General features: G+C 43.4%; 1 protein-coding gene across 7 annotated transcripts; it reads right to left on the bottom strand.

Annotated features, from left to right (window-relative positions):
- Positions 1 to 20: 20 nt before the first annotated feature.
- YIPF1 (Yip1 domain family member 1) lies at positions 21 to 26,736 on the bottom strand. Of its 7 annotated transcripts, none has more exons than XM_081055682.1 (11): positions 23,998 to 26,736; positions 23,501 to 23,572; positions 23,059 to 23,138; positions 18,976 to 19,136; positions 15,850 to 15,930; positions 15,517 to 15,604; positions 11,529 to 11,645; positions 8,322 to 8,488; positions 7,780 to 7,962; positions 3,681 to 3,778; positions 21 to 535 (listed from the first exon to the last, which is right to left on the bottom strand). In XM_081055682.1, the coding sequence occupies exons 3-10, from the start codon at positions 23,087 to 23,089 to the stop codon at positions 3,689 to 3,691; spliced, it is 918 nt and encodes a 305-aa protein (XP_080911808.1). In that variant the 5' UTR covers positions 23,090 to 23,138; positions 23,501 to 23,572; positions 23,998 to 26,736; the 3' UTR covers positions 21 to 535; positions 3,681 to 3,688. The 7 variants fall into 7 exon arrangements, with proteins under 7 accessions (XP_080911808.1, XP_080911813.1, XP_080911810.1 ...); XM_081055687.1 differs by having other exon boundaries at positions 18,976 to 19,106; positions 23,998 to 24,136; XM_081055684.1 differs by having other exon boundaries at positions 18,976 to 19,109; positions 23,998 to 24,077.
- Positions 26,737 to 26,824: the final 88 nt, after the last annotated feature.

Below are 26,824 nucleotides of genomic sequence, written 5' to 3'. Positions count from 1 at the left end.
ATGAAATGCAGGCACAGAAGTCACATGAGGTATTTATTTTGCCACCATTGGGTTCAATTGCCCAGTATCAGGTCACCAAAGATATATGTTTAGGCTCCCAGTGAATCCCAACCAAAGTTCACAACTGTTTGGCCATGTTAGAATGGCAAGCATTTGGAGAGAAGAGGATCACCTAGGAAATCTGTACACTGAGAAGACCTCACAAGTTAGGATGGATCCATTTCAGGTATTAAGGGCACATCTAACGAGAAGCACATCACATGACTGTGAGAGGCAAATGGCAGGGTACTTGAGCTCACTTAAGCCATTCCCTTGCATTTCATCCAAACCAGCGTACCGTCACAATGACCATCGACAGGTGAGAAAGAAGAGCTGAAAGACACATGTGCTGAACAACATTTAATTTTCGTTTGTTAAATAGGTGATGAGGTTTCCGTGCGGAACCATCCAGATATTAGCGGTGGTGCTGTTCCATCAGTTTTCCTGCTGGCTTTGGTGTCCGAAAGAACCACACTCCAAAAAACACAAAAGAAGACTGAAAAACAAAAGAAAGAGTGACTTTCCAGATAAAGATTCCCCCGTACAGAAAGGAGCTAAATTGTAGAAAAGTGTATTTATTTCTGTTTAAAGGAGAACTTCAATACCAGAGGAGTCTGTCCCTACCAGACTGCTTTTCTTATATAAACTATATCACTGGACAACCAAACAGGAAAATTTTATAAAAGAAGTACTCTAGTTAATAAACAAAGAAGGTAGAACTGAAGTCTCGCCATGTTGAAACCCCTAGTGAATTTACAGATATAGCCATTACTTATTAATGGCCACTAATATCAAAAAAAGAAATAATTAGATATTATGAGTTTATGGATGGAAGAATTGAACAGCACATATCAAGTAGTCTTGCTCAAATCCTCCCCAAAAGCCCCTGAATCTGATCAAACCCTTAATGCAACCACCAATTTGCAGATTATACCATAGAGATATAATCAGCAAAATCTAGATAGTGAGAACATACAGGATAAACAATTCTTCAACAAATAAATGGCAAAAGGAAAGAGAGAGGAAGACGGAGTAGGATTCTATGATTTAAAAGACATTTAAGAGATACTTCAACCAACTACAACATGAAATTCAAATACAAGTATATTTGATATTAAGGAGTTATATTTTTTAGATGAGACAATAGTATTATGGTTATGTTTTAAAGGGTATCTTTTATAGATATAGAATTTAAATATTATGGATGAAATAATAGGATATCTTAGATTTGCTTCAAAATAATATGGGCAGAAAAGGTGGTTGTATGGATTAGATTGGCCAGGAGGTAACACCTGTTGAAAGTGGGTGATGGGTACATGGGGATTCGTTATACTATTCACTCTACTTTTGACTACATTTAAAATTTTCTATTAAATAAGTTTAAAAAAAGAATTAAAAGTTATTATGTTGACCTACTTGCCACTCCAGGTTCTCCCAATTTACCTCAAAGAAAGGGAACAAAGAAGAATATAAGAGAAAGACATAGCCCGTGGATTCTCTCGGCAGGGACGTGTCAGATATGGTGTGGAAAAGAATAAGGGGCTGGCAGAAAATAGAGTTAGCCATGGTGTGAAGTCATGCAGTTTGGATGCTGTGTTTAAGAGGATTATAGCACTGAATTAAAGCTAATTTCAGAATGAAAGAGTTGATGTGTATAAATCTAGTAAAAAGGTTTGTAGCTTTGGCTTATGAAATGAACACTCTTGACATGAATGAGTGAAAGGATAATTGCCTATAAACCCTGTGTATCAAATCAAGAGGGTTTTAATTATAAAGGAGTCTCCCGGAGCTCTTTGCTTATCTATTAAAGCCCTTCTCACACTGCAGTGTAATTGTCTGCTGGCTGCATTCCTCTGGACAGACCCACTTGTCACGACCCTGGGAAGGCAGCCCCAATCTGGATGCGGCCCTTCAAGTACTTGATTCCTCAAGCCAAGGTAAGCCTTCTAAGTAGTTTCCAGGCTTTACCTGGATTTTGGCTCAGAGAAGAAATGACACTGGCCCTCAGGTGATAATTTTTAAAAAGGAAGGAGAGAAGGAAGTCAAATAGTCTTTATAACATCGCAGTGACTTCTGTAGGGGTAACTTCCCTGATTACAAGTAATTGGAGGCTCCCCGATGACCCTGAGGTTCCAGGCAGAGAAGGGGTTAATGCTCTCCCAGTACTCCACTCCATGTGCTAAGCTCTCCAATGCACAGATTTACATGAAGAAGGTTATCTGCACGATTAGAAGCCATACTTTTTCAGTGAAAGCTCAGAGTCCAGAGATTACAGTGGAGGGCACAGCCAGCTCGTAAATCTGCAGGGCCTGGGGCTCCGAACAGCCCCTTTCATTGGCAAAGCGATTGATGCTTCTGCCAGGCAGGCTCCAAAGAAACTGTTCATCACTATCTCATTTGGAGATTTGACACCCAAATGGAAGTACTGACACCCAAGTTTATAGATCTGAGCAAAGCCCGGCACTATCAAATCCGTGTAAATCAGGATGGGAGGTCTGCAAGGGCCCCGAGGGCCACACTGTTCTCAGATGCCAGCTTCTGACTCTGAAGGCTCACAACACCAGGGACATTTGATCTGGAGCCTTCATAACCAAGATGTAAGAAAGGGACTGTCGTCTCAGCTCAGGTGCAGGCTGAAAGAGGCCCTCCCCAGGGCCTCACCAGGCTGATGTCAGGCTTTCTGGGCCAGCATTGCAGGGGCCTAGGCAACTGTCACCATGGTTTTCTCTACCTCTGTCCCTCTACCACTGGGCTCGTATTTTCTGTTCTCAATAATGTCGCATCATTATGCCCCAAAGAACAGCCTATGCCCTCACCTCCCCAAAAGCCACAGCCAGCTGACTATTCTTTGCAGAACAACGGGTAACTGACTGCTTCTGCTTAACTTTCAGCACCCTGTTCAAACAAGACGCCCTCTGTCATGCACAATGCAAGGTGTCATGCGATAACAAGGTGAGTGTTGACTGTTGGAAGGGAAGGAACGTTGCAGACATCTGGAATAGCAAGTGCAAAGGCATGAAGAGTTCTGGCAATGGCAGGAAGTTCAGCACGACTGCAGCCTCGGCAGACTGAGGAGGCAGAACAGGGAGGCAAGGAACAGGCTATGGAGGAATTGACATTTTTTCCTGTACTCTGACCCGCTAAGCTAACCCTTGACAGTGGAATCATCAGAGGCCCACAGAACAAACCAGGCATGCGAATTTGTAAGCTTTGAAGAACCCACTAGTAATTCAACAAAGGTCATATTCAGAGCCTGAAGCAAGGTGGAAAAGTCACAGGGAAACCAGGAGAAACCACCAGGACTGTACCCAAATGGAGGAAACCCACATTGGACTGCTGGGAAGGGGACAAAGGGAGGAGAGGAGAGGGGATGCTGGACCGAAAGGCAGGAGCTCCTTTTATAGAAGAATCTCAGGGCTGGTATTTCCCAAATCTATAAAGCCAGCTCACGTGGATTTCACAACTGAAGATTTCAGCAAGAAAGACACATAGACAGACATGCATGTCCACACACCACACTAAATTGTATAAAAAGATGCAAGGCTCTGGCCCTCTCTGTTCTGCTAAGTGGAACAGAATTGACGCACCTGCCCATTTTTTACTGTACCACACAGCAAGAAGATAAAAATGTAATTTCTTACTTTCCTTGTTAGCTGGACTTGGCTGCTGCAACTGTTTGGTTTGGAACAACTGTAGCTGTTAGGAGATGGTCCATCTCTGGTGCATCGAAAAAGTATGCCTGCCGAAAAAGGAGAACCATACAAGGAATTAAAAAACTGTTCTAGACTCCATGCCAACCGTACTTCTGGGCTCTTGTGGCCTCATCGCACTGAATGAACTACAAGCGTCTGTTTCTGTCTGTCTCACTCAACTGTGAGTGCCTTTTTAAATTTCATTACCATTTATGGAGCCCTTTCTACATATAACCTAATCTTCATAACAACCCCATGAGGTTGCTATTATCCTCATTTGACAGATGAAGAAACTGTGGCTCAGAGGGGCTGTCATTCAATCAGGTGCATGTGGCTGAGTGATGGAGCCAGGACTCAAAACTGGGTCTTTCTAACTCTAAAGCTCAAACTCGTCATCACTCCATGATACAGCCTCTCCTCCAAAGACTGTCTCCTTCTTGACTTTGCGTCACCAGCCCCTCGCACAGGGCCTGGCACACCACGTAAATGACCAGCACTTAATAAACTGATAGATTGCTGCTAAGCCAGGCTCTCTGCAAAGACCTTTAAAAGAAAGTGCTACGCAGGCCTTGCCTCATAAGTCTTCAGCTTGGAAATGAAAGGTTTAGTAAGTGCTTCCACTCACCATCTACAATTTAAGTGTCAAAAATCAGGAGGTAGAAGAGAGAAAACATTAAGGAGAATCTTCTCACCTGTTCCAAGGTCTGAGAATCCTTACTTTAGTCCAGGAAATACCAATCTCACTAGCCTTGAACACTGGTTTTTCAAAGGAAAAGTGAACTGTTAATAAATCAAGGACCACTGCACGCTTTTGACTCCCCCTTGGAGGCAGGGCATTAGAAAGGTAAAAAGACAAAAAGCCACCAGAACCATTTCACCCGTTCTGCTCTCTATTAGCCAGAAGGGGGCACCCACACGACATGCTGGAGCTTTACCGGAACATATTCTGTGGTAACTCTTCAATAGACCATTTCAAAAAGCTTCTAGCTACAGACTCTTTCTAGTTGATCACATTCCCAGAGTAATTCTATTCGTTTTAAAAGTCTTCCTCCCCTGACCCCTTCCAGCAGCTGTTTTCTGAGGCAGGAAAGAAGAGTCCCTAACTTAAGGAGGGGAGACCGGGGCCATGCTGCTAGTGTGGGGCCCCTCCAATTAACTGGCAGGGGTGCTGAGCCACGAAGCCCCCACCATGCAGGAACAATGCCTTTCTTCCATGGACTGACATGTGCCTAAGTCACGTGGATAAGTTACTCCACCCCTGTGGGTCTCCGATTTCTTAACTGTAAAATGAAAAGATCGGAAAAAAAGATCTCTAAAGACAAGTTATAACTCTAGGATTCATTAGTTCCACAAATACTAGGGCACAGAACCCACTGCTGTCAGCAGGAACCACCTCAAACAGGCTCGTACATGTCCAATCATCCCAGCCAAGGACACACCCTCTGCTGCTTCCTTAGTCATCCCTGCCAGGTGTGTGCCAGTACCAACTTGGAGATCGTGTACAGGTGCAGCACCAAGGGGACCTCAGGAGGTGTAGGCCTGTCATATGTTTCGTTACACTAAGGCAAAAACACCAGTCATGCTCCCCAGGGGGGAGAGAGGAGACCACGCTATCTAGTTCAGCCAGTGTCCCCCCAGCTCAAATAACTCCCCTGCCAATTCCATTCCCTGCCCTTCCAATAATAATGTCTTCATTTATATGGCTTGTCATATTTTTCACGTTGCACATATCATTCAACAGTAAAAATGTCACTACAGTGTTTTCTAAATGAGGAGGCAGGGGTCCAGAGAGCGGGCGTAAGCAAAGCACACAGTGATGGATGTGGGGCTAGAATCCATCCCGAGTCCGCTTCAGCCCTGCTGCACTGCACACCTCCTCCAGAAGGGAAAGGAGGCGGGGATCTCCCATGTGGAGAACAAAACCCCAGGCACCGCGGGCCCCTCGCCACACACCTGACCATGGCTTGGCTCCTTCCCTGAGGAGGAGGAAACTGTGCTCCCCTCCAAGAAGAAGTTCTAGTCCCACAATGACCTCCCTGCTCTACCGTCCCTCTGCCCTGCTCCTCTGAGTCCCTGAAACTGGACAATGCCTTTTCTCCTACCTCCTTCTCTCCTCCCACTTCTCAACCAGGTATATAGTAGGTAAGAAGTTCAGAAGACAGACGGGAAGAGGCCAGTGCGAAGCACCAGTGCAAAGGCCTACTCTTTCAGAGTTGTGTGACCTGGGACCGCTCTTCCTGGGGCACACAGGAGGAATAAGCAGGAGTGGCCCTGACAGCTGCTGATGACACAGGGCTCCTCTAGAAACTTCTTTACATCTGAAGAAATTGTCACAGTCTATGAAGGGCTTTCACAACCATTTCATTGAGTCTCACAAGAGCCCATGAAAATAAGAACCTCCCATCTTGGTTTCCAGATGAGGAAACCAAGGTTCTGAGAGCTAAGGCACTTGCCTTAGCAGCTCCCAGTCCAGTGCTCTTTCCACTTCACCATAGTCTCTCTTTCGGAAGTTCCCGAGTAGCAAGGTGGGCAGCTAAATCCTACCCTCAGTGTCATTTACACCAAAAGGGAGTAATAGGCATAAAATAAACTCCCTGGCCACGGGTACCAGATGAAATGGGATAATAACAATCACCACCTATCTCCCTGCTCCTTTGTCCAGTTTGCCTGGCTCCACTCTGTTCTTTACAGAACCACACAAGGCCATGCCTTTTCTCCTGCCTCTTTCTCTTCACCAACTTCTCAACCAGGTATATAATGGGGGGAAATTTCAGAAGAGAGATGGGAAGACACCAGTGAGAGGTATTACAGTAAGAGAGTGAGTTACAATGAAAAGGACGTTCTTCTTCAGCAGACAGAGGGTCACAGCAGCATTTCAAGGGATCAGCCAGAGATTCCAAGTGCCAGAAATTAACAGTGTCCCTCTGCCATGAGTCAAACCAACAGTCCCGTCTCAAGGGTTTAAAGCTTAGGCACATGTTAAGTGCGTGTAAATCAGGTTTCTGTGTCAGAACTTGGCACATTTTAGGACACTTGCTCAATGATAAAGTATTGGGATCTTATTAATGCACTTAATGAGACCACGGTCGTCTACACAAAAATATTAAAGATCAAACAGTGCCAAAGAAATATTTCCTCCCACAACTGCAAAGCCTGACCAAGGGTCTGGACACGTGCTACGTGGGCATCTTCCCGACGGCATGTCCTTTCCTTCATCACTGACCTTACATTCTTGGACTCGGAGGTTTTTCAAAGCCTGTGCCGGGCCTTGCTAAGGCCATGGACAGCAATTTTGGAGCAGCACGTGTGCAGAAGATACAAAACCTTGTCTCCTTAGGATCAAAGGAAAAGGAAAGGGACCTAATTTATGGGCACTCATTAGACAAGTTCTATGTTATGTGCTTTATTATTTTATGTTATCCTCAGAACACCCTTCTGTGGCAGGACCTATTATACCCATTTTACAGATTAAGACATTCAGATTCAGAGATGCTAATTACCATGCCCAAACCCAGATAGCCAGTCAGTGACAGCTGGGCTTCGATCTGGGTCTGTCAGACTCAAAAGCACATGCTCTCCCTAAAAAAAAAAGACACCTAAACGCACAAACTCAAAAACTATTTTAAATCTTGTCAAAAACTATTTTAAATCTTGTTCACCTTAAAAATAAAACTCCCTTTCCTACATTTGATGCCATTCTCAAGCTTTCCACCTATAAAGCTTTAAATTTCAAAACTCCTTCCAGGTATGTGCAGAAAACCAACAAAGGTATCCAAATGCAGAAGTCCCCCCCCCCAATCCTATTTATAGACACTCATCCACCCCCACTTCCTCTGGCCAGACACCACATCCTAACCAAACTTCAGAAACGAGGTAAAGTGGGAGATTAAGATCAAATTCTCATGACTTTCCCACTTCTCATCCAGGAGAATCGATCTAAAAGTAGTTCTTTCATGGATCTAGTCTTTAAAGAACCATCGGGTGTAATAGGTTGAGGCCTTTCAGTATTGGCCTCTCAAGCACAGCAGAACACGGGAATGAGACATACCAAGCAGCCCACAGAAAGCAGCATGTGAAGCACCACGATTGTCACAATTGTGGCCAATGCAATGCGCCGATTATCCTCGCGGACGGCTGGCCAAAATGTCATTGCCAAGACAGAGCCTGAGATGCCCAGGGCCATTAGGACTAGAATCCAACGAACAGCTTTCTGGGGAATAATCCACAGTATCTGAAAGAAGAGAGGGAGGGGAGGGGTGTGGGGAGGCATTTCAGAGAGGCGTTTGTTCATTCCAGGCACATGTGTTTACAAAGGCCCGTGAGCCAATCAGCGCTGGGCCCCCACTGCCTCTGGTTTCTCAGCACAGCCTGAGAAACCACCAGCATGCAGACTGAGGTGAATGCTTTCATAACAAAGGGCTTGAGATCCAGTGAAGGAAGGCACTTGGCTCCCCAGTCCCCATTCATGTTGAACTTCTAAATTCAAAGGGTGTTTTTCCGGCACACATCAGTGTTAAGCTAGAAAGAATGATGCTGGTTACATTTTTCAACCCAGGACAGAGCATTACTCAGAATAAGTGTGGTACTTACTGCTGTGGGGATATAAATGAAGAGTGAATATCCATAAACGCACACAATCTCCAAAAACGAATAGGAAACGATGTTCATAACTCGGCTGTTTCTCCACAGGAGGAAACCCCAGAGTGCGAGAGGAACCAGCCAGGCATAGGCGTAGATGACTGTGGCTGCTATGGACACTGGCGACGACAGGACACAAGTTTTAATCCTACCAAGCCTTGAATGCACTATCAGAGCATTTCCAAGACCCTACTGGACCTAGTTCCTAACACATCCCTCTACTTCACTGGACCAGGGGATCATGCCTTACTGGTTTTCATTGTCCCTGAGCCTGGCACACTACCTGACACATAGGAGGCACTCTAAAAATATGCTGAATTGATGAATCTTGGGCATTTGTCTTTGTGGTGATGACCAGTAATCTCTCATATAGTTTTCTAAATTTGTTTAATAACAAATTTAAATATTATTAAATTAGTTACTAAAAACTGAATCATGTAACTGAAATACTTCGGAGGGCCATACTACAAATGTTCAAATATACTGGAGCATTTCAATCAAATAAAAGCCAACTATCCCTTTGGAAGAACATGTCCTCCTTCCTAGTGTAACAAGAGCTGACACTGATTTCTTTAGCAAATTTATTAAAATACCCTGGGTACAGATTAACTTGCTCTGCATGCTATGTAGAGTTCCTTCTGTCTGTGAAATAGGGAGTTCCAGCTTATTGATGAATTGCTTGAAATATTCTCCAGTTTCACTTTCTTCTTTAAATAACTCTGGCTCTGTGGTGGGAAAGCTATTTAGCGGCTTCTCAGAACAGCCACTGTTCAGTGTGTTACTGTACCTCCCTCCTCCTCCTCCAGCTGCAGCAGCACCCCCTAGAGGTTTCATTCTCCCCCTTCTGGAGTGGAGGATTATGGCTCGGCCCGAGGCACCGGCCCTTCCTACACAAAAATCAGCAGGTAGTTCACTTACCACGCTTGGCAAGAACAAAGGCACCCCTAGTCATTACAGTCAGACTCTGGTAAGACATGTGACTGTCCAAAATATTGTTAGCTGCCCAGAGCAGTTTTTTCACCTTGGGAACTCCCTGATTAAGCCAAATGCAATTTTGCTGACATACTGCTTTTTTCTTGGACAACCAAAAGAAGGGGAAGGGAATTACTACTATGGCTACAGCTAGCCACTGGGTGCCAGGCATCAAACTGAGTGCTTTACTGAGAGGCAACATTGTGTAACAGTCAAGGGCAAAGACTCCGGATGCAGACCTCGTGGGTTCTAATCCTAGCTCTGCCACTCAGAGCTAAGTAACTCTGGGTGGTGAGTTACTTAACCTTCCTGCCTCAGTTTCCTCATCTATAAAATGGGAATGATAATAGTATACTACCTTATAAAATTGTTAGAATTTTATATGAGTAAATGAATTTTCAATGCGTAAAAACAGGTATACTTAGAACACTGATTGGTAAATAATAAATGCTCAACCAGTAATTAGCTTTTTATGTTATTTTGTAGACACATTATTTCACATATTCTGTAACTTCATTTTAGAGATAAGGGAAAAGGATCAGAGAAGCTAAGTGGTTTGGTCAAAATCAAATAGTAAGTGGTGGATGCAGGATCTGCCCTTGGATGTGTGGCTTATACTCTTAATGTACAATAGAAAACCGTTTATTGATGGAGGCAATCACTACCTTACTGGTACATACATCCCATGACTCCCAGATACGGGATGCCCAGCCAAAGAGGGTGAAAAAAGATAAAGACTCTCCTGAGCTTCCAGACCTTCGGGCAGGGTGATTCACTCCTTCTTTTCCGTCAATATACCTATATGTACCTTGGATATAGAAATTAACACATGCCATTTACAGCAACACTCATTTACCTGTCTTTTCTTTGCTTAATCATTGAACTACTTGAAGGCAGGGTCAGTATCTCATGAATAACATTTATGAAGTTAAACTCAAACTCCATTTGACAAATGGAGTTGAGACTGAATCCAGGTCTGACTCAATGATGGAGAAGGAAAGAGAAGAAGGGAAAACGGGCATGAAGGGTAGAGGGGAAGAAAGAAGGAAGGAGGCACAGAGGATCACAGATACACACACACAGGTAAATACATGTCTCTATATACATGCATGTATGTGTATGTGTACATATAAACAAATATCGACTATTGCTTTACATACTACATCAACTCCTTATTCTTACAATAGCCCTATAACACAGACATTATTATTCTCGTTTCACTGATATGGAATCTGAGGCCAAGAGAGATGAAATAACCTGCCTGACAAAGTAGAAGTTAATGAGTGGTAGAGCAGGAACTTGAAGCCAGTGACCTCGCTCCAGAGACCATACTCTTATACAGTCTATACACAGCCTCTCGACAGGAGAGCAGGCAGGGAGGGAAGGAGAGAACTGAGAAAGTGGATCCAGCTTTTACAAAGCCAAACTTCTTCATTTTGGGGTGGCTGTCATCTGTAAGTCCCTAAAAGCTGTTTTGTTTTGTTTTATGGTTTGTTTTCTAAATTATCCAATACTACCACAAGAAAGGATGTTTTAAAACACGAATGTCATCCACCAGCCCATCACGGAATGGACACCCTCATTTCTGCGTTCTTCCTTCTAGCCCTGACCTAGACTGTGCAGACGTGTCTTTAACAAAGTCGCTAACAGCACAGGCATCAGTTTGGATGATCACTCTTCCACCTTGCTCTAGAGCTTCCTAATTCCCGGCTACAGACCTAGCTAGCTGAGTCATCATGACTTAAATAACAACGCCCCTATGGTTTCCAACATTTGGGTGACACAAAGAGTGCTACAATAGAGACTTTCATGCACACTGCTTTTCACGTATTTTGTACATTTCTCTTTGGATAAATTTCAAGTGCTATGGGGCATTCCTTTATAGTTTCCCAGAAGACTATGTGGATTCACAATACTGTGACTGTACTCAACGCCACTGAATCGTACACTTAAACATGTGAATATAATAAATTTCATGCTACGTATGTTTTACCACAATTTAGAAAAAAAGGTTATGTAGATTTAAATACATGGGTGGTCAATTCCCAGGAAGTAGGTAGTTTGAACCCTGAAATACAGAAAGCAGGGGCTGCAGCACCTAGACACGGGGCCTCAGAGCTCAGTGGATGAAAGGAACTCATGGTTTATAAATGACAGCATTCCAAATGAGTCAAGCTATCAACCAACCTTTTCGGAATTCGGGTACATAATGGTATGTCTTCTCTCCCAGATGGATTAAGAAGTTGGAAAGATTCCCACTAATTGCTATGGCAAAGACCAATGTGGCACATATCCAAAAGGGGCCTGCAAAGGAAACCAGAAGATTCAGAAACAAGAAAATGAAGCACCAGCCTTTAGACTCTTACAGCTCCCTTAGAGCCCTAGTCATATAAGCAAGGGAAAATGGAATTTTTGATGCATTCAATACTCATTTAGTGAGAATTTTCATTTTTGAAAAGTCAAACACACAACTCAGTAATTAGCTGCCTTAAAGATGGGGGGATTGGAATGCAAAGGCCAAAAGACCTCCCACAATTAGGTGAATAAAGACACTGATTTGTTTATAGCTTCTTTTATTGGAGAACACCAAAAAAATTCATGGACATTTTGTGAAACCTTCCTCATCAGGAAACAGAAAGCAAAAGCAGAAGTTATCTAAGTGCCAAATGTTAATGCCAGTGAAAAAGAACTTAAATTAGACATGTCCTGAAGTCTAAATGGAAGATTAGGGCAGGCAGAACACTTTAGGGAAGAGTTAATTTAATCTACCAGTTCACCATGGGTGTGTGTGCATGGGCGTGGGTGTGTGTATGTGTGGGGGGTGTTTAAGGCTTTATTTTTTATCTCTTTTTTTTAATGAAAAATACATGCACATAATTCAGTGTTCAAAGAAGTCTAAAAGGGAATACAGAGAAAAGTAACTTTCTGCCCTCTCTGTTCTCTAGCTATGTATCTCCCCTCCCCAGAGCTCACCACTGTAACCATTTTCTAGTGAATCTTGCCGGAGATTTCTATAGACATATAAGCAAATGCCTATTTGTGCGTATGTTTATACAAATGACAACATACATATACATTTTCACCTTAATATATTTTTGCCTTTATATATCCTAGAGATTCTACCATAGCTATTCATAAAAATCAGCTAATTCTTTTTTAGTGATTATGAAACATTCCCGTTAGCGGATGAGTACACCATGCTTTGCAAATCCCTTCCATCATGGGGCTTGATTTCATGAACACCATCCTTGTTTCTTCCCATCTAGAAAAAGTACTATTAGAACAAATACAATTTTAAATCAAAAGATTTTAATACATTTTATGAATTTCATTAATATTTTGCAATACCTTTTGGGATAACTGCAGGCGCCTTGACATATCATAAAATTAAGAAAATTACTGTGTTGGATGAGATGACTAGCAGAAATGGGTTAGCGCTTTCAAAGCCACACTGGTCCCTGAAGGCGGGAAAGGGAGCACAAACACTCAACTGGAATGCTCCAAACAGCTTTCCAAATATTGCTGTTTACTCGCTAGCCTGTAAGCTCTCTGCTACAGACAAGGACGAAATCTTGTTCACCACAGTATTCTGAGTGCCTAGCACATACAAGATTCAACAAACAAAAAAGATGGGGAAAAAAAAACAACAACAAACCCCCAAACCATACAACCAACAATTAAAAAATCCCCAAAAGTTTTGTAGAACAAATGAACAAAACGGACTATGTGTTATCCATACACCATCCCAGCACATGACCACAGTGGCCAAAATATTATAGGACCCCTACCTGGAAAGCAGAGAATATCATATCCTATCAGCCGTTATTTACTAAGTGCCCACTACCTTCCAGGCCCTGGAGTACTTAGGCAGTGCTGGGGATACGGCGACGCACGACAGACACAGTTGGTGCCTTGAGCGCACTCAGGCCTGAAAGAAGCGTGGACTCCAGAGACACAACCACCACCTGATCATCCCAGGCGTGCAACGGTTTCATACTGCCTTCTCTCTTCCTCTTTCCTGATTCCTACTCTTATTATGGGATAGGGGTGGCAGAGAGCCTTAACTTAGTTTGTATTATGCATTTTTATATTATGAAATGTTTCTAACATCCAGAAGTGCGCAACGAATAAAACATACCTCCCATTTTCTCTTTTGTAAGATAAGGTTACCTTGGAGTGTGAGAAATGGAACAGTGGGGGGGAGGGGGGTTCACAGTATGAGGGATATAAATGATGAATGTCTAAGTATTACCTTGTTTTGTACACCTGAAACTAATAAATAAATTAATTAATAAAAAAATAAATAAAAAAAAAATAAAAATAAAAAAATAAAAAAATAAAAAAATAAAAAAATAAAAAAAGAAATGGAACAGTGGCACTTGCAGGGTGCTCACCAGATGTTAGTTCTACCTCTTCTTCCTCCTTGGGGGTGGAGACTACGACTTTATCTTTGAATCCTCAGTCTCTATCGCAAAATAAGGCGCTCAAAAATTGTTTGAGGGGCGGCCGGATGGCTCAGCTGGTTAGGGAATGAGTTCTGAACAACAGGATTGCCGGTTCGATTCCCACACGGGCCAGTGAGCTGCGCCCTCCACAACTAGATTGAAGACAACGAGCTGCTGCTGAGCTTCCGGAGGGGTGACCGGATGGCTCAGTTGGTTAGAGCGCGGTCTCTGAACAACAAGGTTGCTGGTTCAATCCCCACATGGGACGGTGGGCTGTGACCCTGCAACTAAAGATTGAAAATGGCGACTGGACTTACAGCTGAGCTGTGCCCTCCACAGCTAGATTGAAGGACAACAACTTGGAGCTGACGGGCCCTGGAGAAACACACTGTTGCCCAATATTCCCTAATAAAAATTTTTTTTAAAAAATTGTTTGAGTACTTACTCTGTGCCAAGCCCTCTGCTAAGAACTGATGACACGTATTACTCATACCGAGCCTGCCTCTCCAGAAGTTCTCAGACTAGAAGTAAGAATGAATGAGAGAGCTAAAAGGAGAACCCACTTGGCAACGCTTAGATGAGTGGCATGGACCAAGGCCATGGTTTTCACTCCACCCTCATTGGAGCGCCAGCTGTCTAGATGGAACGCCTGGTACTGCAGCAGAGAGACGGAGCTGAACATCAGTGGGCCTCTCTTTAACCTCCACCAGAGTCGTTCCACTTTTATTGGTTTTAAATGTTGGACATCCAGGCCAGTTGATGAAAAGGTTCTGTAGTCTACAACCTCTAGTCTAATAGGATAAATATGGCTTTCTGTAACACTGAATTAGGTTTGGGTTCTACTTTTTGAGTTTGACAACTCTCAGCCTTAGTTTTCTCACGTGGAAAACAGGGATAATAGCACTTAACGCACAGTCTGGTAAGGATTAAGCAGTGTACATAGTGATTGACACAGCAGATTCTCATGAATTCCTTTTCTTCTTATAATCAATATATATAATCGCTCTGAATACTTACTGTTTGGGATTGGGAATATATATTACTGAGCCTCACTGAGTGTCAACTTCCGCATTTGGGATAGGTAATACCTACCCAAAAGGTTGTTGGAAGAATTAAATGTGACCGTGTATCAGTCTTTTGTAGAGCGCCTGCACACAGAAAGCACTCAGAGCCGGTGGCTCTCTTCTTCCCTCAAACACAGAAGCCCATTGATGTTAGAGCCCTATCCTGCAAAGCACTGAGTGCACCTCTGACCTTTCTCAGATAACAGGGAGGGTGGGGATGACAGTTCTCCCCTGGCCCCTCCCTCTTACAGACTTCCAGTGCCGCTGCCTGAGTCCCCAGGGGAGCCAGACTGCCTGAGGGCAGAGGTGGGACTCAGCCCATCAATGAAAATGTGTGAGACTACCTTCTCCGCACTCTTGCCCTCCCCCAAATCCTCTAAAAGTAACATCTCCTCTTATACAAAGTACCTTAATTTGTCTCAAGTTTGTAAAGTCTTTTGAAGACTTTCAAAGGACGTACTATTACTTGTAATCATGGCATTAAGATAGCGGATAATTGCATTTTCTCCAAAATTTTTCCCAAGGGTTGCTACTGAAGCTCAGAAGAGTCAAATAAAATGCTGTATGCCTTGCCAACAGTACACTTCTCCAAATTTCCAGGCCACCCTCACGCTCACCTGAGTTCAGGGGGCACGTGGTAAAGAATAAAAGCGGCACTACACATACCATAGAGGTCTGGATTGCTGCGGATGTACAACCTCACAAAGTTTTTTCCTGGTATTGGCAAAAGAGATCCTTTGATTCTGTCAAAGACCTGGAAAACAACATAGCGGTAAGTCTACTGAAGATTTGTTTTTCAAGGTTAATAAATTCAACTACTGTAAAATTAAAACTCAGTTATTAGAGCTTTCCCGATGATAGCATTTTCAAATGCTAGTAACCCTTTACTTTTGTAAGACCATAGCCAGTAACAAAAGCTTTAACATTATTTGATTGTTTAACCATAGAAGAAACAAGTTTCCAACACAGTTAAAGGAAAGGTGAAAGTGGTTTACAAACCTGGTAAGTGTCTACATCAAAGAATGTTTGATAGTATTCAAATGTCCAGAACGGGGAGCTTTTCTTCTGTCCAGCAAGTAACTGTCAGAGGTAAAATAAAACATACTGACCACAGAAGTAATTTCCTATTCCAACTACACAGACAGAAAGGGAGCTGATCTAACGGAAAATCAAGATGTATGAAAGAGTAAGCTGTTTTGTACTCATCAATTTTGCAATAGCTATGCTCAACCCTCAGCCTGATATAACACAAGCTTGGGTTTTAAAGTCACACCAAAAGGCTCCAAATCCTGGTTCCTCCACAAGGGATTGGCTTCGTCAAATCACTAGATTTGTCTCAGTCTTAGTTCTCTTACTTAAAGAGTAGGGCTAACAAGTTTTACCTCCTAGGATTATAGGGAGGATTAATTACACATATGTATCATGTACAATAACGTGTGTGTACATACATATAGGTAATACGCACACACCAAACATACACATACAGAAGGCAGTCGGGTCAATATCTTTTTCTCCCTCACCCCCTCAAGATACTTACTATTATTACCATCTGAATTCTCAAAAATGTGATATATCAATTCACTCTAAAGAACTAAAAACTTAAACTGTTCTGACTAAAGAACAAAACTGCACATGAGGAAGGTCCCGTGTTCCAAAAGCATAGCTACTTGAAAGCAAAATGCAGACCCCACGCCAGGACTCATGACTGCCACCTTCAGATAACTGAAGAGGATTCATACAGCGACACAGCGGCACTCTGAAGCTTTGCAGGACAAGGGAAGGTGCTATAGGCACATACTTTTTGTTCACTAAAAAAGAGAATTGTTTTCACAATTGAAGTTGTCCAAACAGTGGCTGCAGCCGCTTATGGTATTGAACAGCCTGCTTCAGGAAGTATTCAGTGTTGTCTTCCGCACATACCATGGACAGCAGCCACAACGTGGAAGGGAAGTTGAGAAAGAGGAAACGGAAGGTTCTTTCCAGCCCTAATATTATATAAGACACTGAACACCACAGACTTATGTTCCATAAGCGAGGCCAAAGAATACTGGTATCCTCTTCCCCATTCACAGACGAAATTAAGATAATGGATAGAATGTGTTCAATTTTCAGATTTTTCCCCCTATACATTTCTTCTTAAACGTTTGAAACTTGCTGTGTGATGGTTAATTCTATGTATCAATTTGTCTGGGCCATTGTGCCCAGATAGTTGGTCAAACATCATTCTAGATGTTTCTTTGAGGGTGTTTTTGGAGGAGATTTCCATTTAAATCCATGGACTTGTTGAGTAAAGCAGATTGCCCTCCCCTGTGGGTTGGACCTCTGCCCATCAGGTGATGGCCTGAAGAGGAAAGGCTGATCTCCTGAGCAAGAGGAACTTGCTTCTCCAGGAGACTGCCTTCAAGACTTTACCTGCAACGCAAGCTTTTCCTGGTTCTACGGCAGAATGCCTTGGGACTCAAACTCCAGCTTCTTCCTGAGTCTCCAGCCTACCAGCCTCCTCCATCAGATTTTAGACTTGCCACGCATCCACAATCATGGGAACCACTTCTTAGATCTCTTTCTCTCTATGTACACATCTCATTGGTTCTATTTCTCCAGAGAAATCGAATGCATTCAGTTCAGCTATGGTAATAATCACTCCTGTCTCCTGAGGGTGCCAATCACTTTAACAAGCACTTCACGGACACTAACTCTAGTACAGAGGCGAGGAACACAAGCTCTGGACTCACTGCCGCGGTGTCAAGTTCCATCTGCTACCTGCCAGCTGTGTGTAATGGGGCAAGTTACTTCAACTCTGTGCCTCAGGTTTCTCATGTGTAAAACAAGGATAAGAATAGTTCCTGGCATACAGTGTTGTTTTGAGGATTAAATGAGATGACCCACGTAAGGAACGTTAAATGATGTCTGGCAGCTATTAAACACTGAACAAATATTAATATTGTGATGATGATGACAATAGTCAACGTACTATTTTCTTATATTGCAGATGAGGCAACCCAGGCTTACGCAAGTTAAAATACCTTACCCAAGACCAGATAGCTACTACTGGCTGGACCAGGATTCAAAGTTAGGCTCCCACGTCTGAACTCTTGTCACAATGTCTAATATATGATGGTATTTAATTTAGCATAAACTTTGGTACTTATTTGGATATTTCATGGAGTTCCGCAAAGAGCACCTGGCACCCAAGAGCTCCACTATTTGAATAAGCCTGGGAACCCACTGCTATAACTGGGTGCTCCTTTAGTATAGTAGTCATGATTCCATTTATAAAAACTAGAAATATGATTTTTCTGGAACACGACAGTGCACACGGAAATAAATCTTCATGATAAAAAGGCCATGAAGCCTACTAAAGGCACCATTCTACTAGAGGCAGGAACCTAGAAGTCTCCTTAGAATCCTTTCCCCCTTCTCCCACCCTTTTGCCACCAAGTCTACTGACGCCCTCTGTACCTCTGTGTCCTAGTTCAGGCTTCAACACTTCTCACCTAAACCACTCAAACAGTTTCCTATCTGCTCTTCTGGCCTCCAGCCCATCTCCCTCCAATTTATATTCCACAAGGTCACCATATCTTAAGTACCTTTAAATATATCTGGCCATATTATTTAAAATCTTTCCATAGCTCCCGATAGTTTTCCTAATACAATTCATACTCACTGGGTTGAGTCCTGCCTATCTGTGTAGGCTCATCTCCTGTCTTCCAAGTATATTTTGTTCCCAATGTATATGAAGATAGGAGAGGTACTGTCTGTACTGTGTTCTTTCATGACTCTGTGACTTCATCGAAACTGTTCCCTTTGCCTGGATCACCCTTCCCCACCTTCTTCCTCTGGCTACTTCCTACTCTTTCATCAAGATTCATTAAGCTCACTGACTCCAGGAAGCTTCTGTAATCTCCTTCTCTCTGCTCCCCCAACCTGGTGTTCCCTTCCACCATGGATGGCAATGGTCTCGTTGCCTATCTCTTTGTCCCCCCAAGGTGGAGGCCATGTGTGATGCCATTATGTGTTGCCACTGCTTGGCATTTTACCTGCCACACAGGAGACAGTAAACAAATTCATGAACACATCTTTTCAAAATTAAAAGAAAAAAAAACAATTTCAAAGACAAGTTCAAACCTCAGTTTTGTCAGAGTCATTTCCCAGTAACTCATCGTCCTCTTCTCTCCCTGAGGCTCTTGGGGGTCCTCGCTGATGTTTGGGGGTTTCACTAGGATCTTCAATGCTTATTGTGGTGGCATCTGGGTTTGCTGCTAAAGAAATGGCTACATCACCAAATTCTGAAATCAATTAGAACATAAGGGCATCAGGGACCTTACCCACACTGGAAATGTTATGCTTTTGATTTAAAGACAAGCTGTTACAATCTCAACTTTGCTGCAGACCCTGTCTGATACAAATGGCAAAAGTCTCTGAAAAGAAAATCTCATCTAAAAATCAAGCTGACATAGAAAAATGATTACGAAGACAACAGAATGTGGAGTCAGATCTGGATTTTAGTCCTGGCTCAACTACTTACCAACTACATGAATCTGATTTAGGAACTTAAAGTCTATAAGCCTCAGTGTTCTCATCTGTACAATGGGGAGAATAATATTTACTTTAAAGAATATTGGGAAAGTTAGAAATATTACTTAGCTCCTTAGCAGAGTGCCTGACCCACAGAAAGTACCCAATCTAAACCTCTCTTCTTTGATTCAAATACAAAAACATTTAATGGAAGTTATTATTTCCAGTAAGTCCTATGTAGTCCGTATAGAAAATCTGGGGACAAAAATGAGAAGTAGAAACTGTGGAATAAAAATCACTTAGTCCCACCACAGAAAGGCAACCATTTTTAACTTTTGGTATATTTCCTTTTCTCTATATAGTAAGATTCATGCCAGTGATGATGTTGAATGAATGAATATTCATTCAACAAATATTTACTGCGTACCTACAATGCGCCAAGTACTAATTTAGGATGTGATAGTACTATGTAAACAATTTTGTATTCTGTTCTGTCTACTGGGAATTATATAAAAATGATATTTTCATATTATATCAGTCTTTGCAATGATTGTTTATGTGGCTACATACTATTCTATCAGCCAGGGGGTAGAGAGAGTAGAAGAGAGACAGCATAAGTGCACACAATTATTCCATTGTTATTGGATGCTTGGGGTATTTCCGACTCTTCATTATTACAAATAACGCTGTGAGGAGTGTCTGTGTAGAGAAAGCTTTCTGGGTTATTGCCTCAGGATGAACACCTCTCAGTGTGCTCACTAGGTCAAAGGGTACAAACCATTTGAAGGCTCTTGAGCCACAGTTCAAAGGCTTTCCAAAAGAACCTCAGCAATTCATGTCCACAAGAAATGCCTGAGACTTCCTGTCTCTGGGCATACTAACAAACTTTACTTATTTGCTCCTGAATACAACTCAGGGCAGCTTGGAACTTGGCAGGACTGAGACAAGGTATCATCAGGGCACCACTGTAACACTACACATATGGCATGAATCCTGCAATTGGCAGTAGGATGGGGCTCTTGGATAACTGAGCCCATTCTTATTGCCTTCCAGCTATGCAAATAGTTTTATAGACAGAACTACAGTGACTGAAATTAATTCGGTGGCTGATATGTTACAATTACTTAAGCTTCAGTCTCCAATGTTTGTCTGTTGAAGCAGCATGAGGTTCTGGAGTGAGATGGGCCTTTGTTTAAGTTAAGACTTTAACACTCCATGACCTTGGGCAAATGACTCCATATCTCTGAGTCTCTGTTTCTTCAACTATAAAATGTAGATAATTTTACAGAGAGATTTGGAGGATGACATGTGATAATAGTTACAACTATCATTTATTGACTGGACAGGGCACTGATTTAAAAAGATGAGGTCACAACTTTGCCTGAGAGAATCAGACCAAGACGATATATATACTTAAAGTCGCATATTTCAAAAGCAGTAGTTTACAAGGGGCCAGGGTATGCCAGAAGAAAAGCAGATTGTCACATTCTAGGTACAAAGGCCAAAAAGGATCAAAGGAAGACATTAACTCATCTAGTTCATGGGCTTGGAAAAGACTTCTTGGAGAAGCTGCCATATATGAAGAATGGCCAGAGTGGTGGGGATGGCATCTCATGCAAAGGAAATGGGATGACGAAGATAGAAAATGTGTCCGTGTTTGAGGAACAGCAGATGGCATAGTTTGATTGGAATGTAGGATGTGTGTACCTCTCACATGATGACTATTCACGTGTTCTGCTCTCTTAGTTATTCTTGCCCATCTCGGCTCCTTGAGGGCAAGATTGGTATGTTTCTTATTTCCACCAACATTCTCTGCTTCTACATCCTGGCATATTCCTTGCTATTTTTTTTTTTTTTTTTGCCTCTGTTCCTTTCTTGACACAGTATCTTGTACCTGAACGCTCCTGAACTCCATTTATTCATCTAACACTACCATTCTTCCTCAGGGAAGCTTTCCATGACCCACACAGCATCCTGTGTTCTTTTCTAAAGAGCAAAGTCCTTAACAAAAGAGAGCAAAGTCCTTAACATAATTTATAAAGTCCTGCAAGATTTGGCTCTGTCCCCTCTCAAACCCCACTTTGTGATAGCCTGTCCCACCATCAGAGCTCTGATACATTGGCCTTCTTTCAATTACTTGGAAAAAAAAATCAAGCAAATTTCCTCCCTCTGCAGGCACTGTGTATATGCTGTTCTCTATATGTTTGAACTTTTTCACATTGTACTCTTATATAGGATGGCCAAGGAAGGCCTCTCTAATGAAGAGAGATTTGAACGGGGTGAGGGAACAAGCCATGTGGCTATCTGGAGTAAGAATGTCCCAAACAGAAAGATGACACAAAAGCCCTAAGCTGTGAGTGTACTCGATGTCTAGGAGGAAGAGTGATGAGGCCTGTGTGGGTAGAGCAGATGGAGAAAGGGTAAGAGTAGCAGGAGATGAAATCAGAGGCAGTAGAGGGCTGGATCATATACGGCCTCCAAAGCCAGAATGGGCTCTGGCTTTCACTCCTAGTGAGATGGGAGCCACTGGAAGGCTTGAAAGGAATGACATGATCGACTTAATTTTAAAGGACTATTCTGGCTGCAAAATATTTACTATAGTGGGGCAAGGGAGGAAGCAGGAAGACCAGAAGGAGGGTAAGGGCTATAATAGAGACAAGAGGCGATCATCACGTTGAACACGGAGGGAGAGTAGCAGAGGTGGTGAGAAGTGGTCAGATGCTGTATGTATTTTGAAGATGGAACTGATAGTATTTATGATGAAATGGATTACTCATCATATCTCTTCCTCAAATAGTAGTGAAATAGCGTAAGCTGTGAAGGTAACCTGCCTGGGTTCAAACCTTGCTTTACCACTTCCTATCTAACTTGACGGCAAATTACTTAATTTTTCTGGTAAAATAGGAAGAATAAAACAACTATTTCATAAAGCTGACATAAGGATTAAACTGGTTAATATTTATAAACCACTTAGAACTGTGCCTGCCATATAGTAGAACTACACAAGTGTTTATAAGACAAATAAGCATTCATCAATCCCTAGCCTAGATCAGGCTCTGGGTTATGAGTTATAAACTCTTCCTATAGCCCTTTCATAGTTTGTAGATTATTTAATATTTAAATAAGATATTTAAAAGACCATTTCACAAATAAATGTTTCCCTTACTAGACTGATAGCTTCATAGGGAAGAAACTGGCTGTTAGTTCACTCTTCTATCCCTGATAACTAGAACAATTGCCTGATTCACCGTCACACTCATGAGATACTTACTGATTCAGTGAAGAAACGACCTGATCATATTTCATCATAATTATCTTTTCATACTTTTATCTACTCCAGCAGTATAAAAAAGAAAATTCTCCTTTATCTGTATCTCCTGTACCTGGTACAGTTCGAAGCACAAAGTAAGTGCTCAATAAATATTTGTTGAACTAAAGCAGGGACTCTATATACATTTTCTGTAATCACTGGACTAAATTTATGTTACCATCTGAAGAGCTATTTGGCAAAAAAAAAAAAAAAGAGCAGCTGGTGTGGACAAATAGAAAAACCTGGGTGTGGCCAATATTCTTTTACCAAAATGTTTGAAATAATCGACTTTAACATATGTGCCAGTACAGCAATAAAAATTTGTCACTGTGACTGCAGAAATATTGATCATAAAGAAAAAGGTGGGCACCCAACTGATGTACCTTCAAACTGCAAGTCATCTACAGCTGCCATTCAGCCAGTGGGTCTTCTCCCAACTATTAGGAAGCAAATTCGCAGAGGTCTAAAAAGGGAAAAATGAATAAACTTAACAGGATACCAAAATAAAATTTCTGCAAACAAATCTTATTTCAGCATTCGAAATGGTATTTGTTTCCCTTTTTAGTGGGGTTTGAAAAGTTTATACAAAAAGTCATTTAGCCTTAGACATTATTAAAACTGTTATAAAGAAACTAACTGGAGGAGGCAGGTCCAAAGGTTCCATCCAATCTTACTATGTGTGTTTATGGACCAGGTGCAGCGGGGAATGAAAGGATGAGGAAGGGAAAGCTGGGGGTTGAGAAAGGTGGCTGTGAGGACAGTGCAGAGCAAAGGCAGTTCAGCCTAGCCAGTGGTTAAGGTCACAAGCTCTGGGGTCAGACAGACCTGGGTTTCATTCCTGATTCTGCTGCTTCTCTCTGTATGACTTTGGGCTCCTCCGGGTCTCAGTATTCTCATCTGTAAAATGGGTTCATAATGGTACCTTGTTTCCCCGAAAATAAGACCGGGTCTTACATTAATTTTTGCTCCACAAGATGCATGAGGGCTTACGTTCAGGGGATGTCATCCTGAAAAATCATTCCAAGGCTTATTTTCCTGTTAGGTTTAATTTTCGGGGAAACCCGGTACTTATTCATACGGTGTTGGGGGCCATTCAATGAGACAGTAAGGCGCTTAGTGCACAGCCAAGCAATCAGCAGGAGCTGGGGTGATGGTGACCCTGACGCCTGGGGCACCCTGAGCCCTTTGCAAGTCTAGGAAAGAGATGCCCAAGAAGCAGAGGCAGTGTTTTCGGTGGAGCAGCCGGGCCGCAGCGGCCCGGCGGGCAGGGGATACCGGGACCCCTGTGTCCCGGGCCAGCCCCGCACACCCGGCCGCCTCACCTCGGGGGGCTCGGCGTCCCGCCGGTCCCGGGAAGGCTCCGGCCTCAGAAGCTCCGCGTAGGTTCCGGTCCCTCGGAGTTGCCGGAAGCCGGAGATCCGGGGGACGGAACTTCCCCGCCTCCTCCGGGTAGAGCCCCGCCTCTTTAAAGAGACAGCAGCACCCGGAGACGTTGCTCCCGAGGACCTCGGTGGTCGGCGGCCCCCAGAGACGGCTCCCTTCGCCGCCCTTCCCGAGTGGGAGGCTCGGGTTCTTCGAGAGACAGACCTCGGCGAGAAGGTTCCCCTCCGCTCGCCTCGCTCCCGCGGCGCGCAGGGAAATCTCGAGTGTGGGGTTTCCTTTCTGTTTGTGTATACCTCTTTTCTTATTGAAATGTAAAATGACGTAACGAAGGACGATTGTGAAAAGAGAAAAGTCATCAATCCCGACCCCAATTTTTTTGGCCATAAAAATGTAACTACCCAGGGAGGGAGTAATGAATGCGTCAGTTGCTCCGAGTTCGTGCACGAGTGATCGAGGGCAGGGTGTCTGCTAACGTGGGCACCGAGTGACGGCGCTAATCTGTCCCTTCACTCCCGCGACAGTCTGCCTTCCGCCCCGGGGATGGGGTGGGGCGGGTGGTGTGGGGCCCCGCCTGCTGCTCGCTTCACCACCGCTGATCTTACTTCCACCGCCTGCAGGTAGAACTAAGCGAGCTCCACCTTCAGCCCAGACCTCAGGCTGGTCGCCTCGGGTCGCATCACCCGGACAGGTACAGCCCAGAGGTGCGGGTGTGGGGGGCGGTCACAGCCCCAGGGGGCAGATCTTTGACCAGTGGTGTCAACACTGAGCAATGGGTGCTTCTTCCTTCTCCCCCTCGGATGTGTTGCATAGCTTCTAAACTGTCGCGCAGGATCAAGCACCCAAATGCCTTGGGAAGTGGCCGAGTGGATCATGTACCCTAGCAATGGCTCTCCCTCCTGGCCCGCTTCGCAACGCCTGTCTTTCACGCCTGGTCCTTGCATTCACACTTGCCAATAGAGTACTCGTATGAGGAACCCACTCTACGGCACGCGGCTACCAAGAGTGGTCCCAGAAGGCAGCCCTCGGGTTGGAATTTGGGAGCTGGACCGCTCACCCGTCAGATGGCAACAGCAGCCCCGTTTTGTGATGTGTGTGTGTGTATGATGGGGGGTGGGGGTGATAACACCTAGACTACACATTTCTTCTCTTGGAAACAGAAGTAAACATTATCTTGATATATTAGTTATAATGACATGTACGTTTTGGCTCAAAATGAAACAAGAATCGAAGATAACCGTACTGGTTTAATTAAAACAGTGATTCTGAACTGGGGACTATTTTGCTTCCGGGGGACATTTGGCAACGTCTGAAGACATTTTTGGTTGTCATGACTTGTGGAGTGCTACTGGCCACGTTGATGCTAGACATCCTACAATGCACAGAGAGCCCCTCATTACAAAGAATTATTTAGTTCAAAATATCAGTGATGTCAAGGTTGAAAAACTCGGAACTCAAATGTTCAGATTTCCTTAACTTGTCTGCCCAAGTATAGTAATAGGTGAGCCGGGCCGACGATACTAATCAGACCTCTGCTCTGCCGGTGGGTGTGGGGTGGGGGGTGAACCACTGAGAGATAGAACCCACCCACCCACACTTAGATAGCACGGAGAAGAGTTGGGGGAAGGAAGCTAATGAGCAAGTGTTGCTCTGACGGACAAGTATGGGGACAATGCAGAGAGGACACTCTGAAAAGTATGAGCCTTGATTAAATGCTGCATATGATCCTGACAGACTCCCTTGGCTTTCGTGAAGAGGAAAGCTGGCTGGCGACCACACTGCTGAGCCATCCTCCATAGTGTATCCAATGTCCCATGAACGATATCTACCCCAAAACGAAGGCTGCTGGTACTGTGGGGCCATCTCACCCTGGCTCCAGGGGTTATAAGAGAGGGGCAGTTGGTGCCACTGTAATCTTTTACTTTTGGAGTATCAATAGGCCTCGTTTCTTTTTTTATGTGCCTGGTGTTAAGGGCTAAGATTGTTTGAACCCACGTGTGGGTGACAGAGAACCAGAATAGGTTGCCTGCCCAATGCCCAGGGTAGGCCAGAGCCATTCTGCAATGAACAGGACACAAAATTCATATACGAGTATGTATTCACCACCCCAACCCCCAACAAAATTTGATTATAAAATGTTGTAAGCAAATGACACACATTATAAAAGACAAAAGAGTAGATGTCAAAGATTTTGAAAACTGAGTGGTAATTTTCTGTTTACGTGTTTTTCCCCTACTCTAGACTACCACCCTGCTGAGAGCAGACAGTGTTGTATTTAAACTCTGGCCCTACTGCTAAGGGAAGTTGCAGGCCCCGTTTTCCTTGGGGATGGCCCCAGCTCTGTCTCTGCCTGGAGAGCTTTTAGACCCAAATCCTCTGAGGAGGGCTATGCCTCCAGAAACACTCAACCACCCGCTAAAAGCTGTAAGAAAAACATTTTTCATTAGTAAAAGAAACATTTACTTTATTAAAAGAATAATTAACATTAGGACCTACTCACTTGCAACATAGGCTTTCTAAAGGATCATAGGATCCTTTTAAGTGGATCTTTTAAAGTATTTGTTCTTAAAAATTTATCAGAGGGAGAATTTAAGATTGATATCTTCCAGTCCAAGATTCTCTCAAAGGTTAAGGCAAAAAATCAGAAGCAACAATTAGAACAGATCTTTGAGTACCTGGTTTGGAACTTTCCATTCCATTGACAGGAAGGCAAACACCTTTGGTCCTGGCACCTTCCTCCTGTCCCGGGTTGGCTACTCCCACCCTGCA

The sequence above is a fragment of the Rhinolophus hipposideros genome (genome assembly GCF_964194185.1).
Source record: "Rhinolophus hipposideros genome assembly, chromosome: 8".
NCBI lineage: Eukaryota > Metazoa > Chordata > Mammalia > Chiroptera > Rhinolophidae > Rhinolophus > Rhinolophus hipposideros.
Note: the sequence above shows the minus strand (reverse complement) of the source record. Positions and strands in the feature narration are given on the sequence as shown.